General features: G+C 34.1%; 2 protein-coding genes and 1 long non-coding RNA gene across 3 annotated transcripts; 1 reads left to right on the top strand and 2 right to left on the bottom strand.

Annotated features, from left to right (window-relative positions):
- Positions 1 to 263: 263 nt before the first annotated feature.
- Positions 264 to 7,387, top strand: LOC113697570 (uncharacterized). Its single transcript, XR_003449898.2, has 3 exons — positions 264 to 639; positions 2,930 to 3,056; positions 6,988 to 7,387. It is a non-coding gene; the product is annotated as an uncharacterized lncRNA (long non-coding RNA).
- A 2,018-nt stretch (positions 7,388 to 9,405) lies between these two features.
- Positions 9,406 to 12,162, bottom strand: LOC140010033 (uncharacterized). Its single transcript, XM_072056404.1, has 2 exons — positions 10,781 to 12,162; positions 9,406 to 10,388 (listed from the first exon to the last, which is right to left on the bottom strand). Exons 1-2 carry the CDS (start codon positions 11,996 to 11,998, stop codon positions 9,555 to 9,557), a joined length of 2,052 nt encoding a protein of 683 aa, XP_071912505.1. The 5' UTR covers positions 11,999 to 12,162; the 3' UTR covers positions 9,406 to 9,554.
- LOC140009780 (disease resistance protein At4g27190-like) lies at positions 12,025 to 13,654 on the bottom strand. Its single transcript, XM_072056096.1, has 2 exons — positions 12,197 to 13,654; positions 12,025 to 12,033 (listed from the first exon to the last, which is right to left on the bottom strand). Exons 1-2 carry the CDS (start codon positions 13,652 to 13,654, stop codon positions 12,025 to 12,027), a joined length of 1,467 nt encoding a protein of 488 aa, XP_071912197.1.
- Positions 13,655 to 15,962: the final 2,308 nt, after the last annotated feature.

Below are 15,962 nucleotides of genomic sequence, written 5' to 3'. Positions count from 1 at the left end.
ATTTGTATCTCTCAAAAAAAGTAGTATTTGGTAATTTGATTTGTTTGGAAAAAAAATTATGTGAATAAAATTGAAGAAATTTTATTTTGGACAAACCACCAACGGTTCCACCCCCCTCTCTGTATTGTAGGCCACTTAATTAACTCTAGTTACGAAAAGTTCAATTTTTCCGGCCTATGTAATATGCAAGTTAAAAAAATGAAATATCATCCCAAAAGATGAAGGGTTAAAAGTACAAAAACATGAAAGTTCGAGAGTTGTTCAGGCTCTTTGCCCAGGGAAAATGAAAAGGATTAGAAACAGAAAAAAAAAATCCTATTTTCTTTTAACACAAAACCCAGAGAGGAAAACCTCGACAGAGACCACCACCCAGATCTTCCATTCTTATAGTCCGTATAGCTACCGTTGGCTGCATTGCTATTTTCTATCTTGCATCTTCTTTCTTTTCCACAGAGGAGTTCTTTTATTCCACCACTGGAACAAGTATACAGAGCAAAAATGCTAAGCGATTCTGAGAAAGTATGCGTATTGGGGCAATAGAATTGACTGTCCTGGGAAGTACTGTGAGTCCTGTGAAGGCCTTGGCCACCTAGAGTCCAGCCTCAGGTGTGCTCTTGAGGAAGCAATGTATCTTCAGAGGTAAATACTTTTTGTTTGGGGGGTAAAAAAACTAAAACGGAAAATGAAATAATCTTGATTATATGAATGGTTGGACTAGTGGGTTTTGTTCTTTTGCTGCTTTGTTATGTTAATTCTCGTATGGAGTTTTGTTATGCATGATATATCAAATTACAATCTTGTCAGCACAGAGTACAAGAGAGATGCTATAGTGGTAATAGAGGAAGAGTTTTGGTCATATAGCATGTGTATTACTGGATTTACTGATGATTTTGATTGGATGTGTTAAAAATTTGAGAGGGGAGAGGAGAGTTAGCTGATCCTTTACTATAAGGAGAACGAGAGGAATATTCTTGATTATTCATGGCTTTGAAATTTTTGCGTCTTTATCTCTTCTGGTGCATTATCCAACTTTCCTCATTGAGGGGTTCCACCGGAAGGATGAAGGTTCTTGATAGAAGGTGTTGGTAAAGTACAACAATGGCAGAAGTACAAGTGAATTTTGATATAGTATTGATTAAAGAATTCTGCTTATACATTGTGTCTATTATGGGTCTATTGGTGTTTTTGATTGGATATAGCACGCATCTAATTTTGAAGAAGAGAGAGATCTGAATCTTTTTGCAGTGTTATGTACAACTGATTCTTTATCTATGATATAGTTTGTCTTAAAGTGGTCTGGTTTAATTTTTCTAGGTAAGTAAAATGCGTATAATATTGAAATAGAAGAATCTTCATCTCCCTTTGATTTTCCCTTTTCTTTGTCCCCTTTTGTCACTCATTTTAGTTCAGAGAGTTGTAAATTTTACTGATCAGGAAAGATATGGTTATATACAACATTGGCAATGCAAAGTACAAGTGTACTGCCATAATCGTATTGTAAGAAAATTTGCTTACACATGTGGCATACAATGTCTTCTGTTTGTGACTCTGATTGGATGTAAGATGGGTTTGGAATTGACAAAGAGGAAAGCTGCATCATTTTCTGGTATTAACTAGAAGTGAATTGTTAAATCTGTTTTAGTTTACCTTGAGATAGATTGATTTTCTCTTGGTAAGTACTATTGTTATTACTGATATAAAAGAAAAGTCCATCCTCCATTTTATTCTACTTTTCCCCCTTTTATGAACGAATTTGATTGGGATGGTTATAGATTTTATCATTTGGAATGAGGGTGATGTCTGAAAATTGAAAAATGGAGATTTAAGTCCCTTCAATTGAATTCTGTGCCTAGGGGAGTAGAATAATATTGCTTTCACTTGAGTATGTAGCATTGGATTTGATTTCACTGTCAGCCCTGTAATTCTCAAGGATTTTGTTGGGAAAAACGGCAAATTGTAATTGAAGATGAGAGTTTTAAAGTACTAATTTTGGGCGACACAAGTTCACACTGCATTGCTTGAATGTTTTTTATGATTCGTACTGTTTGAGGTTTTGCAAGAATATGAGGTTAGCTGATGAAATTTAACATACAGAGATAAACCAGCACAGGGTGAGTTGTGGTAGCATGCAACTTTAGTTACATACAAATGAGAATTTTTGCTAGACTTGATCCACAATTGTGACAAAACAAATGTGTTCTAGTTACTTGCATGTTCTTCAATTTTGACTTTTGAGATTTTAGCTTACTCTATTTTGACTTCCGAGATTTTAGCTTACTCTGGCAAACTTTTGCATTTTAAGGCCTTCCATTCTTCTTAGTGTTTTGTGCTTGGAGGACCTGTTTTCACATTCAGTTGGAAGTCTTACTTTATGGATGTAACCCTTAAAAGACTTGGAGCAGTTAGCATTATGCCCTGGTGCTACTGGATTACAGGCTTTGTGGATCTTCCACTTTCATGGCCTCATTGATGCTATTTACTCAATCAAGAACGAAAAAACCATCTGTTATTGATGATTGGTGGACTTAGCATTCCAAGTTTTTGTTCCTTTTCTAATACCCAATATTTTGCCAAAAAACGCAGACTCATTCCTTTTTTTTGCTCCTTTTGTACATTTTAGAACCTTTGTAATGCCTTCTAGAATGTGCATCAATCCAATACACTCCGTCCTCCTTGCATTCAGTTATTCGTTTACAAATGATCAATCTTTAGGATTTTGTTACACACTATTGAAGGCTCTTTTAATCTTGTTTTTGGGTTGGTAAATGATCCAAGTTTTGAGCCCTTTAACTTGTTGCATGGTGCTTGGGTTGGTCATTCACTCTCTCCCTCTAAGTTTAGGTTCACCGAGGATTACAGTTTTGTTGCAAAAATTTCTTTGTGAAGCTCAATGGGCTTGGTTTTTTGAATCTTGATAATTTTCTTGTAGGTTTTAATCATGGTAATCATTCAAGTTCATGGAGTGCAGGGATCAGAATAACCGTAGTGCTATTCTCTTGTCATATTCTTTTCTTCCTTCAATGGCTGGCAAGAAGTTGAAGATTGCAACAGAAAAGGTTGGTTCACGGTGATATATGCAGTGTTTTGTTCCATTGTCTGTTTCCTGTCATCATTATCAGTGACCAGTGAAACATGAATTACTGTGCTGTGGGAATTTCCCTTGTCCTAGCAATTTCCATTGTCTGTTTCCTGTCTTATAATGTTTTATTACCTAACAAAACTTTTTGTTTAGTAGATGAGAAACTATAACGATAATTTAACATACATTTATAAGGAAGAGGGTCAAAGGTCTTCTATTACACACTGACCTGTTATACTTGTGTTAAACTCGTTGGTCTCGTTGGTTGGTGTGAGTTGTTCAATATTTGGTGTATATTTTAACTAAATTAATCTAAACTCCAAGGCTTACACTAATTTGTATTTTCTTGGTGTAAGTCTTGCAATATTTGTTATAAGTCTTGGTATAAACTAACATAGTGAAAAGGTGCACTAAATATTGAATAACTTATACCAAATAAGAGGTATAACATAGGTGTAATATAGACTCGTGTAACAGAAAATCTTCTGCTAGATGGAGAGAAGATACTTTGTAGTGTAACCGGGAATAGGAATCCCATTTTTGCTTTATAGTTATAACATTCTGTCTCATGGCCTTTGGAATGGTAATCATCATTTCTATCTTTTCCTTGTCATTTTTCCTTTGTGAAGGAATGACGTTCCATAATTACTTTAATGAGTACAAGTCAAGAATCACAATCCTTTTTTTTTTAATAAACTCAAAAACAATCTCGTGAAGCAAAGAATGCTTCTGGCCAATTTGCTAGCCCCAAAATTGTTAGGTTCATCTGACAAGAGAATATTGAAGTTGCCTTTAGCCTCAAAAAGAGCAAATTCAAAGCAATCTAGAGAAGCAAAGTATGCTTCTGCCCAATTTGTTAGCCCAAGAATTGCTAAATCTCATCCCAAAAAGAATATGATGAATCAAAAGGAAAAAATGAAGTTAACATGTAAAATTATTGAATATATTTGTTCAAATGCCTCCAATCCCCCAGGCCACAGTCATATACTTGTTTACATTTTGATATAGGTTAGACGTATAATGTTTACTGTTAGAAGGAGGTGCTTTGATGTATAGAATTAAACCAAGGAAGAGAAGGAGAGAAGCCGAAGAGTAGGGTTCCTATTACACTTGAAAATGATTTCGTTTCTGTAGGTATGTGCTCACCGTGCATATGTTGCCTAAGAGAAAGAAGAAGGAGGTAGACAGTTAATAGTTAGGGAAGAATAGATAATCCTCAGTATAAAACCTCACCCCTCTTTTATAGGCAAGTTTAACCGACTTGACCTGAGGAATAATTAAGTTGGTGGCCAGTACAACAGTAATAACTTAAAGGGTCAATATTTCATCGGACTCAAGTCTAGGTATTTTTGTGCCTTGCTAACTTATACACAAGTTCATGATATCCAAACAACGAACAGAATTTTGAGGCAACATTTCAACATGTACAACGTACCTGAGAATTAATTTTTGTATGAACAAGAATAGTTTTAGAGAAGCTTCGTCATGCTAATCATTAATTAGGAATCTGTGGGAAATTTTCAGCAGGAACAAGCTGTAAACGTGGCTAATTTTTCTAGCTCATGATACCTCTCAAACAATTTTGTTTCTCTTGAGATTTCCTGTTAAGTAGCACGATGTCGAGCACAATGGGCATATCGTTGAGTACAACAAGAGGAAACGCATGTTTCTCTTTCTCTTTGGTGTTTGGATAGGTTATTATTTGAAATAATTATTGTAACACTTTTTATGATGTGATGTATGTGAAATAAAAAGGTGATTAAAAATATAAAAAAGATAAGTTGGAAAATGTATTTATGATGCAAGTGAAATATAATTTGGGTATATCAGGTGGGACTTGGGACTTATGCAAATAACGAGTATTGGGATAGGTTTATATCAGGTGGTAGCTCATTAGGCATTGGAAACTGTAGGAAATTGACTTTTCCAGACCCATAAGATTCTAGATTTAGATTTGGGTCTAATTAAATTTAATGGATCTGGATCTGAATCAAAGAGATCCAATCCAAATCCTACCTAAACAGAAATAATTTTATAAGATTGAGATTTTATTGCAATTTTACATCCTCTCAAATAAATATATGGTTAAAGAATTAATATTCCTATATTAGTCTACTTGTTTAATTCTTGTTTTAGATTTTAGTCTTTGGTTTGTTTTGTGGGACAATGTTACTCATTTTGTTACTTATATCTATCAAATGTAATTATATTTTAAATTTGATATTTGTTTCATAATCCTACCAAGCATGTTAAAACTAAACACTCAAAAGGAATGAACTTTATTTTTATTAGAAGTCATACATCAACTTGTAAGAAAGGATATTAAAAGATAGTCTTTTCGTGCACCATTCTTTCTTATAGATTAAAAGATATTTCTTCTTAAAACATTCTTTCTTTCAACTTGTTTTTTTTGGGTTGCTTTTTGTTGCTTAAAATGTACAACTAGATGTAATAACGTATCAATTTTTATCCAAATTCAATCTAGACTCAACGTCCTAACCAACTTCAATCTGCTAAATGCCTATTTCATATTTTTATTTTGATGCATTGATTGTTTATAGGTTTTACTATCGTGTTTCATTTCTTGAGCCTAATGACTATTGACACATTTAAGAATCTTTAAAAAGGAATCGAAAGTTTCTTAATTTGACCTGAGTGGTCCTTTTTTTTAAAATATCTTTTTTTTTTTGAATCATGATTTTGTCATGACTGTATTACTATTTTCTACTAAAAAAAATGCTACTGGTTTGCATTAATAGCTAGTGGCACTTGTCCTGAATCATAGAAATAAACTTTTATATTTCATACTTATAATTTGATAAAATATTTGTCCAATGATTGGACAAGTGCGTGTGAATGGTTTACCAATAGTTATTGTGAAATTAGATTGAAATACAATTTATAATATTTGTCAAGCCAAAATTTCTGAGAATAGAGAGACGTGTACAGAGATTTTTCTCACTAATTTCTTTATTTTACTTGAGGTTTAGAGCTTGAGTTTTTTATTTGTTATAGAATGAAATTCTTTGTTTTTAATTAATAAAATTGAGAATTTTTCATTCAAACAGTCGAAGTTAGTTAGCTTATACTTAAGAAAATTGTATTTCATCTTATTGTTTAATTTCTAAAGTTTGTAGCAAGAAATTACTTTTCGTACTTGTTTTGTTTTCAAAAGTCATTACATTTGAAATTTATTCCAATTCAATTTTTTTTGTATAAAAACTGTCTTAATGAAATTATATTTCCGAAAAATATTTCAAAGTTTTTGTTCTAGCAAAATATATCTCGAAGATGGTATTACCTTACATGAAAAACCCATAGAAATCATTCCAAATGTGCTCTCCCTTAGTGTATCTCCAAGAGATTAACTTATTTCCTAAAAGATTAGATTTTTTTCCTATTTGTCTTATATTCTAAGAGCAATTCAAAGGAATCTAGTACTAGTTTACAATAAATGATTTTCCTTCATAATTGCATAATTCCATTCTAAACCTAATTCTATTGGAGAAAGTTTACGTAAATAGGATTTTATTCCTAAACTAAAACATGAAAATTGATATTACAGGAAAACCCCCAAAAGTTGTTGTTTCGGCATTAGTTGATCAAGATATCGCATCATAATTAATTGTAATTGGAGTATATGGTAAGGGTATTATCAGAAAAAAAAAAAACCTAAATCTCAAAACTACGAAATCATATTGGTGATTTATTCAATCTGTCTTTCTTTTTCATTTTTTTATTTTCTCCCTTTTCTTTTGTTTCTCCACAATTGGTGCCTATTTCTTCCATGTAAAATTAATTTACATAAATTTTGTTTTCCAATTCATGTTCAGTTTCTATATTATCCAGCTAAAGTTTGTTTCTTGTTCTTCACTAATTCTGAAATCTATTTTCAAAACTCTATTCAGGATGGAAATTCACTTTAGCAAGTTTATTTTCCTAGATGAAATTTGAAGGCCGTGTTACATGAATAACCGAGCAGTGTTGCGAGTTCTCTTAGGGGAGTATACAGTTCAAGCATTGCTATTGCGAGGCCAATAAGGTTGCGGATGTTCTAGCCAATGTGGGGTGTGCCTTGGTTGAATCGGTATGTATTTATGAACATTTGAGGGATTTACCAGGTGTAGTTAGGGGTGAATATCGGTTGGATAAACTATCTTACCCGTCTATTCGGCGACGTCGACTTAAGTAAGTAGGTGTCTTGTACTTGTCTTGTATCATTGAGGTCAGGCTTCTGTCCCCCTCAAAAACTGTTCTAAGGCAATAAAATCCAAGCATCTTGGTTTAAAAAAAATAAATAATCGCAAAAAAAAATGGAAAAGGACCTTGGGAACATAATTTAGCCATTAAGGGTCACTTATTCTATTAATATTAATCTAGAATTAGATTAGATATATGTCAATAATGTCAATCTTTGGACGCATTTTTTTTGGAATCAGTAACATCACGGAAAAAGAAAAACAAAATATGATTCTTATGCACTTGAATTAAATTCAACCATGTCTACGTTTTTTGTATAACTATCTTGTGCAATGAGACATTGAATTTATAAAAGTTTAAGAAGGTTAACATACACTAAGTTTGTCAAGACTTTTAAGAATATGACCTTAATTAATACCTGGTCAATAAAATTTAACACAAAATTTTGTCAAGTGAATTAATTTATAACCTATAACCTTTGCAAATCAATTTCCCTTCCATAAGGAATTCTACTGCTAACAAAACTTAAAGGTTGGTAGGGTATAAAAAGCCCCAATAATACTTAAAATTACATTTATGTTTGAAAATAGAAGAAAGTCATTAATATTACCAATAAAACTAAATCACCAGATCATTTTGGTGCTTTCAATATATGTGTATATATGTTTGTGTGATTTAATTATATTTACCTCCCCTAAGGTTTGTTCATTGAGTTCAGAATATGGTAAAGCCGTATGGATTTAAACCACTTAAAGAGGCAGGTCATATATAGTGGCAATTGGTGAGAGGTAAGGTTTGAACTTTTAACCTCTCACCCTACCAAACCTTAAATGCTATGATGGTGACCAATAGTCCAAATAGCTATATACAATTAAAAGCCCCAATAACGAATTGATGCTACTGCACTCGTTCTGTATACAATTATCAATAGTTCGCAAATGATTCTTCGAAAAATTTGGTCAAAATCAGCTTGTGAGAATTGGCATGGTGTGGAGTAGGCAGAAGGTGGTGATGAATGGCCTAAGACGGCATATAGCTTCGCTATTAGGGTTCGTATTTTATGGAGAAGGGAAAAGAGAAGAGAATAAGTAGGATAGAATCAATTACTCGTATAGGCATTTTGGGACATCCAATTTGTACTTTTGTAGGTCATGTCAATTCCTCAACTGTCAATTATCTGACATGCATCTACATTTGTTCATGTATATATTGACAATGCATGAAAAAATGACTTTCAAAAATAATGAATCTTGAAAAGAAACTTCTTGCAATCTAGGAATAAATTTAAACGGATTGAAAATGCCTTATAGTTCTTGTCCTTTTCAAAGGCATTTGCTAAAAGGACATTTATCAATGATTTGTTTATTGGGCCCTAAATATATAGTTATGAGCTCCACAAATATTCTTTTACCACAGCTAAGATTTTCATCCATGTCCAACTGCCAAGTACATAAAAGCACAGCCGTAGTAGCGGACCACACTATTGGCTTAACTTCTTGACTCCTGCAACATTCAGATAAAAAAAACAAAGGGCGTGAATATTGCAATCCAACATTAAATATGAATAATGTCCAACATAAAATTACATGTTAGATATTGAAACTCCCAAAAAAATTAATCCAACATACTAATATTTACGGCTTGAAAAAAAAAAAAACTAATATCTACATCAAAGATGTTGATAAGAGAACTGACAATACAAAATTCCACAGCCCCAACTTACCTTATTTAAATTTTTTCCCTTACATATTATTTATTTGTATGTTAGATAGCACAAACGTAAATCAAATTAAAGTTCACCAAAAGTGAGTATATTTAAGTATGTATATTAGGTAAAAAAAAAACTGTTTAGGGTCCTAATCATTTGAACACAAGTCAAACCAAATTCAATTATCATGTAAGTATATGATTGATCCATTCATATAGGTCAAAAAATATATATAAATGTACATTGAAATAAATAAAAAATAAACAGAATAAATAAATAATATGAATGAAAGATGCATGAGATCGAACTAAAATAAACAGAAAAGGAGAGAGTGCATGCAAGTCCATGACAAGTGTGCACCTTAACATCACGACAACTCCCATTTCTTCCTTCGGTAGAAATCAGAGGCCGCTGAGTCCCTCAAAAAGATGAACTTTCTATCCTGTGAAATATATACTCAAAACTAGTTAAAGAAAAACGTAAATACTCAACTCTCAGCTAGGGAAACTGAAGGATAGTGGAGTGATCGGACAAAATTAAAATGGTAAATTAGAATTGGGATATGTATTAATGTACCTTTAAATCCACAGGAATGGCATTCTCGACCACTTCAACTTTCTCAAGATTTGGTGCATCCAGCTTTCCTGGACACAATTGCTTCAACTGCCGGCACAGCAGTATTTTCAGATGTGTTAGACAGGGAAATTTGAGTTCACATTCCTCGCGGCGACTACCAGCGAAACTCAAAAGATTTGGGAGGCCTATCAAAATTAAAGAGCTCAGTTTGGGAAACACAAATTCCAGCTTGTTGCTTCTTTCCAATGCAGAGCTCTCTCTATGTTTTCCAACGATATCTTGTTGCTGAGCATCATCTTCCTGACTGATCTGATCTTCTCCTAATTCCCCACCAATAACTCCATACATTTCCGAGCAATCACTAATTTCAAGCACCTCAAGGCTCACAAGCATATTCGCCACACAAGGAGGATCAAACAAAAACTTCAGTAATTTGCACTCCCATACTATAAGCTTTCTTAAGTTTTGGAATACTCGTACCCCTCTTGGAAAATTCCTCCAAATGCGGGTTAATCCTGAGGATTGTTGTAATTCCAATGACTCCAGTTTGGGAAGAATTTCGAGTTCTGTTTTTGTTAGCACAGGAACTTTCAGCCCCTCAAACTCAAAAAGTAATTGCATCCCGTGACTGTTAACCACAAGTTTCTGCAGATTTTGTAATATTGTCACCCCATCAGCTTTGGCAATGCATCCGATACAGCTATCGGTGATCTGCAAATACTTCAAGTTCTCAAGATACCCGCTATGCATTCCATCTCCCACTAACTCTTTGGGGCGATGCCTATAAGTTTTAATCTGTAGTCCTTCCAGGCGAGGCAGCGAAACCTGGAAAATTTAGTTACTTATGTAATACAAACATGAATCTTCGCACATATGTATGTATGTTTATGTATGCCCGGTCAATGACCTGGAGGAAAGGTATCTTTTATCAATCATAGCATTAATCCTTGCTATCAAAATTTGTCATTGTCAAAATTTCATTCATCACCATTTGGTTTTTACTTGCGCTACAAGATTAAATAAAAAACAAATTTTTTTTTTGGCAAACTCATTCAAGGACTAGAATATGACCACTGAAACAATTTTGAATATTTAATTAACAGTTTTTGGGAAAAATAAATTGCTTCTTCAGTAAGCTCATTATGGTCAAATACTTCTTTGACACAAAGGAAGTATATCAGAAAGAGAGACAAAGAAACAGAGAGAGAGAGAGTGACCTGGTTGAGAAAAGCTCTGGCTGTTTCACGTTTGGAGTCAAAACACAAGCAGCCTGATTCTTGCATCACTAAAGTTTCGAGTAGGGGTAGCTCAAGCACTTCCTCGTTCACACTTTCTTCCCTCATGACAATGCTTTCCAAGTTTGTACACTGATGAACTACTAGCTTTTGGAGTTTCACTAGACATTTCAGCGTTGATTGTGAGAAGAGAGTTACAATTCGATGGCAGTATCTTAGCTCAACAGTTCTGAGGCTGCAAAGTGACGGAGGTTCAATTGGCCCCTTCCACAAATGCTTAATATTTGTGTACTTAAGTTTCATCTCCCGAAGTTGACTGAAGCACCGAGGTGGAAGATTCCCACGACATATTTCTTCCAAATTCACATGATCTAATTCCATGAACACCAAATTTTCGAAAACCTGTCGAGCAACTAAATTGGTGGTGGATTCAATAAGGCATTGGTGTACCTCATGGTCTAATTTAAGCCTTCTCAGGTTGACAAATCCATCTTCATCCAAGTCGCTCACCAGATTCCTCAAGCAGGGCACGCCCTCAAAAGTGAGATTCTCTGCTCTCTTAACAATGCTGCTAACTATAGGATCCAATGCTTGTTTAAATACAAACCTCCTCTTTTTATACCGATAGTAAATAAGTTCGAAACTGTTCCGAAATTGATACTCTCTAGTAAGATCTCTCTGGTTAATTTTATGATCAGCTCCTACAATGTGAAATCTTAACAACCTCTGAATAGGAAGTTGGTGCAATAACTGAAATAGGAGGTTAAGGTCATAGACATGAATTTGGAGACACTCAAGGCAAGAGAGTGATACGATCTCTTCAAGGCATCCTCTTTCTTCTTCTTTGTCTCTCCCCAGCCGCAAATGGTGAGGAGATCCCATGTACAATTCTTCTAGTTTCTTCAAGCTTGACAGGATACCATGAGGCAACGGCTGCTGACTTCGCTCGACCCTCAAATCCAACGACTTTAAATTACTCAACCGAGCAATCTCTACTGGAAACTGATCACCTTGAAGTCTGGATTTAAAGAAGCTCAACATTTCCAATTGCATCATATATCCAAGCATTGATGACGTTCCAGTGTCCAATACACAATAATCCAGGCACAATGTCCGAAGGCTCGTTAACATTTGGCCTGGCCATGATAGCGAAAATTCTGTGTGTGAATTGTTTAACTCCATGACCCTGAGATCTTCCATTCCTTCGAAAGCATCTTTTGATAGGTTCACTTTGCCTGATTGGAATACCAAACGCAAGAGCTTAAGCCTTGGACATTCCTCGCCAAATGGAAATAGTCTAATGGAACCTTCTAATGTTAGTGAAATAGCCGTATAAGGACCAAATGAATCCGGTAGTTGGTGCCTTTCTTCCTCTCTAGCATTCCCTACTAAAAATACATGCTCGCCTTTTGATGCAATATTCAAGCAAGTTTCTCGCATGACATCATGCAATTTTACATGGTCTTCTCTTTCACTATCATCCAGCAACAAATGGTAACTCCTGAGGTCATTAACAAGCACGTCTACTCTGCATCTTACATCACCTAACGTGTCTCTCTCGTTGAACAATTCTAGCCCTTTGCCGTACCTGACCAAACATTCAACTGGAATGCTATAATCTTCTGGAAACAAACTGCAAAGCAAAAGCAGTGACTTAGCCTCGACACTTTCCAAATTGTCGTAGCTCCACTCAACTATTGAATACACCAAATCTTTTTCTCCTTCTAATTCTCTGAATGTGTATTTTTGCAGCTGTCCAAGGGCCAGTTCCCAGGATTTTAGTGTTTTACAGTTAGTCCTTAATCCCCTGGCGACAACAACGAGCGCGAGAGGTATACCTTTGCATTCCTCTGCAAACTGTTTTGCAACATCACTCAAAACGGAATCATCTGAAATTCCCGCAACCGCTTTAAAAAGATAACATGCTTCTTCCTCAGGCAAGGCATTAACCCCAACAATTTTAGCTCCCATGTTCCTGCAAACACAGGGGGACTGAGATGTCACTATAACCTTTATCTTCTCGCTAACAGGAATCCCAAGACTCTTGAAGTCAACTTCTTTCCAAATCTCATCCAATATAACAAGAACTCTCCCGCTTAGTTTATTATATATTGTTTGTCCAAATCTGGCACCATCAATATGTGCTGGAATTTGCACCCCTAACTGCTCAGCAAGCCGATTTTGAGCATTTCTCATGCTTGGATTTTTAGACATAGTTAACATGGCCACCTTATAAAATAATTTTCCATACTTAACTTGGTCTGCAATTTGGTTCACCAAGGTAGTCTTGCCAACACCAGCCATACCACAAATCACAATAAGATTTGTTTTGTCCTGCTCTAGAACTCTCATCACTTCCTTCTTTGTTGACATCAGAGTAGCTAGTCCTTCCTCTAAAGGTAGGGTTGATTCACTAAAAGACATTTTCTCTAATGGAGCAGTGTATCCAACTTCATCAAATTGCCCCTCGCTCAGAAGTTTTTGAGCAGCATTTTTTCTTTTGTCAGCATCTCGGCCTAGCAAATAATGTGACTTCAAATTTGGAAGCCTGACATTAAGGCAATTCATCTTGACATTTTCCATATGCCTAAAAATGGCGTCTGCCTCTTTCTTTAGATCGTCAACTTGTTTTAGCCAGTCAATGACAATTGGTTTAATTGATTTACCATTGTTAATTGCTGCATCAACTAATTGTTGCACATCAGCTTTCTTTAGTTCAAGTTTTTTTATCTCATCCCTCAGAGTTAGAACGTTGCTTCTGTAGCGAAACAAATACTGACATTGGTGCAGAACTGGATCAACACAATTTTCTGCCATTGCGCCTGCAATGGTAAGAGCACAATCATTGATAGCCATTATTCCAATATTTCTGTTCAAATTAATGTCCGTTACGTTTTTAGAAAACAGAGATATAGAGATCTAATTAAATATGTGAGATATAAATATAAACCTTGTAACAATTGAATGAGGGAAGACTAAATACTTAAAGAGTAAAGAATGTAAAGATTCAGGATAGAGAAAGAAATTCTAGCTCCATTAGACTAAGTTCACAGAAATGTTTTGGTTACATAAAGGGAAGAATATTAGTAACATTTAGATTGCTCTCACCAGAAAAATGTTATGCATACCTTATTTTGTATTCATCTGAGACTAATGTTATGAAGAAAATATAAAATTTCAATACGTTCACCTGCTAACAAAATATTGTATAAATGTAAGGGAAAATGTTAATTTGGGAAAATCGTTCAAAATATCCCTCACATTTTGTAAAATAACTTTTTTCATCCTTTACTTTTAAAAGTGTAATTTTACGTCCTTTAAAAATTCACATTGGTCAAATTTGGTCCTTATCTAAGTGTTCAACTAATTTTTGGTCAAAATCTATTACGTGCCTTGCACATGATCATTTTTGAGGGGTAAAATTGTCAAACATATTTCATATAATCTGATCCATAGTCCCTCATATTTCACAAAATGAATTTTTTTGTCCCTTACATTTCACAAAATAAATTTTTTCATCCCTCACATTTTGCAAAATGAAAATTTTGATCCCTCATTGATCATCTGTGCGATAGTCTTTTCTTATTTTTGAAAACTTATATATATGTCTATTTGATTTTACCTGAACAGTACAAATAGCATGTAATATATCTCTATTTAATTTCACTTAAATAAGTTAATTCTAGTTGTAGACGAATCAAATACAAATATATTACATGCTACTCGTATTATTTTGGGTGAAATCAAATAGATATATACATGGGTTTAAAAAACAAAAGAAACTATTCGTACATATGATATATGAGAGGTGAAAAATTCATTTTGTGAAATGTGAGGGATGGAAAAATTCATTTTTTGAGATGTGAGGTACGAAAAAATTCATTTTGTAAAATGTGAGGGACGAAAAATTCAAATTATATGAAATTTGATTTGACAATTTTGCCCCTAAAAAATGATCACGTGTAAGGCATGTGGTGGATTCCGGCCAAAAACTAGTCGAAAGCCTAGGTAGGAGCCAAACCTAACCAATGTGAATTTATAAAGAATGTAAAATTACACTTTTAGAAGTGAGGGGCAAAAAAAGTCAATTTACAAAATGTGAGGGACGTTCCTTACGATTTTTCCTGTTAATTTTGTTTCAAATATGTTAGTCCCTATTAAAATTGTATGTATGTGATATGACATCTCAAAAGGCTAGTTGAATAAACAGGAGGATTTTTAAACTCCAGCCGCCAACAAGTCTCCAAATCTTCATTTACTTTTTTCTTCCCGCTTGATTTCAAGATAACTTCAAAATGTTTCAAGTCTTACGAGTAAATTATTATTTGTTCATGATAATTTTAGTTTTAATGAAATCATGATGAATATGAAAGTTTAAGAAACTTGGGAGCTCTTACTAGAAAGTAAAGAAAAGTAAAAAATCATTCGGGACATCAAAATTAGGAGTCTTAGATTTAAAATAAAAGGAAGGACTTAATATGAAACGGGGAAATAATTGAATAATTTCATAAGGGACATTACATGTAAAACCATTGTAGCCCTCGAACTTAGAAATCCTAATGTGAAGATTAAGCCTGGAAAATTGATCTCTCAAAAAAATTTATGAAAAACTTTCCTTTCAAATCCTTCTTCTTTTAGTCTAAGCACGCATATTGCAGAAACGATGCCAGATACAATTGGTAATGTTTAAAGAATTTTTCTAAGGAGTGTCAAACACAAGCCAAAGTGAAATAAACCTCACCACAACTATGGCTTGTAACCATTTCCTCACTTCTCAAAAGATCGTCTTATGTCTCATCAATCAAGTAGATGCCCCCTGCCTCCGCCATGACCCTTTGTCTAGCGTGGTATAAACTTGTGCAAATTTCAAAATCATATTGATAAACTCAACCATTTGCAATCACCAGGACATTGGCAATGTTAGACCATTAATAACCATAAGGTCTATACCATTTGCAGTGAGTTTTATTCGAACCATTTATAAACTAAGCTGCATTATTTTCTTGTTTCTACTTTTGTCATGCATTCTGGTAATTTTATTTTATTAATTGAAAATAATTACTTAAAATAAAGGTTTGTCTACACAGCTATATATTTCTAAGAAGATTCATGAAAAAGTGTCCAATTCATAGGAACATTAATGAAAAATATAAAGTGTCCAATT

The sequence above is a fragment of the Coffea arabica genome, chromosome 6e, assembly GCF_036785885.1.
Source record: "Coffea arabica cultivar ET-39 chromosome 6e, Coffea Arabica ET-39 HiFi, whole genome shotgun sequence".
NCBI lineage: Eukaryota > Viridiplantae > Streptophyta > Magnoliopsida > Gentianales > Rubiaceae > Coffea > Coffea arabica.
Note: the sequence above shows the minus strand (reverse complement) of the source record. Positions and strands in the feature narration are given on the sequence as shown.

Bases quoted from the DNA above. Each gene is read 5' to 3' on its own strand.
- LOC140009780 (XM_072056096.1), bottom strand. From the start codon at position 13,654: ATGGCTATCAATGATTGTGCTCTTACCATTGCAGGCGCAATGGCAGAA.
- LOC140010033 (XM_072056404.1), bottom strand. From the start codon at position 11,998: ATGGAAGATCTCAGGGTCATGGAGTTAAACAATTCACACACAGAATTT. The intron at 10,389-10,780 runs GTCACTCTCTCT...TAAATTTTCCAG, and splicing joins CCAGAGCTTTTCTCAACCAG to GTTTCGCTGCCTCGCCTGGA.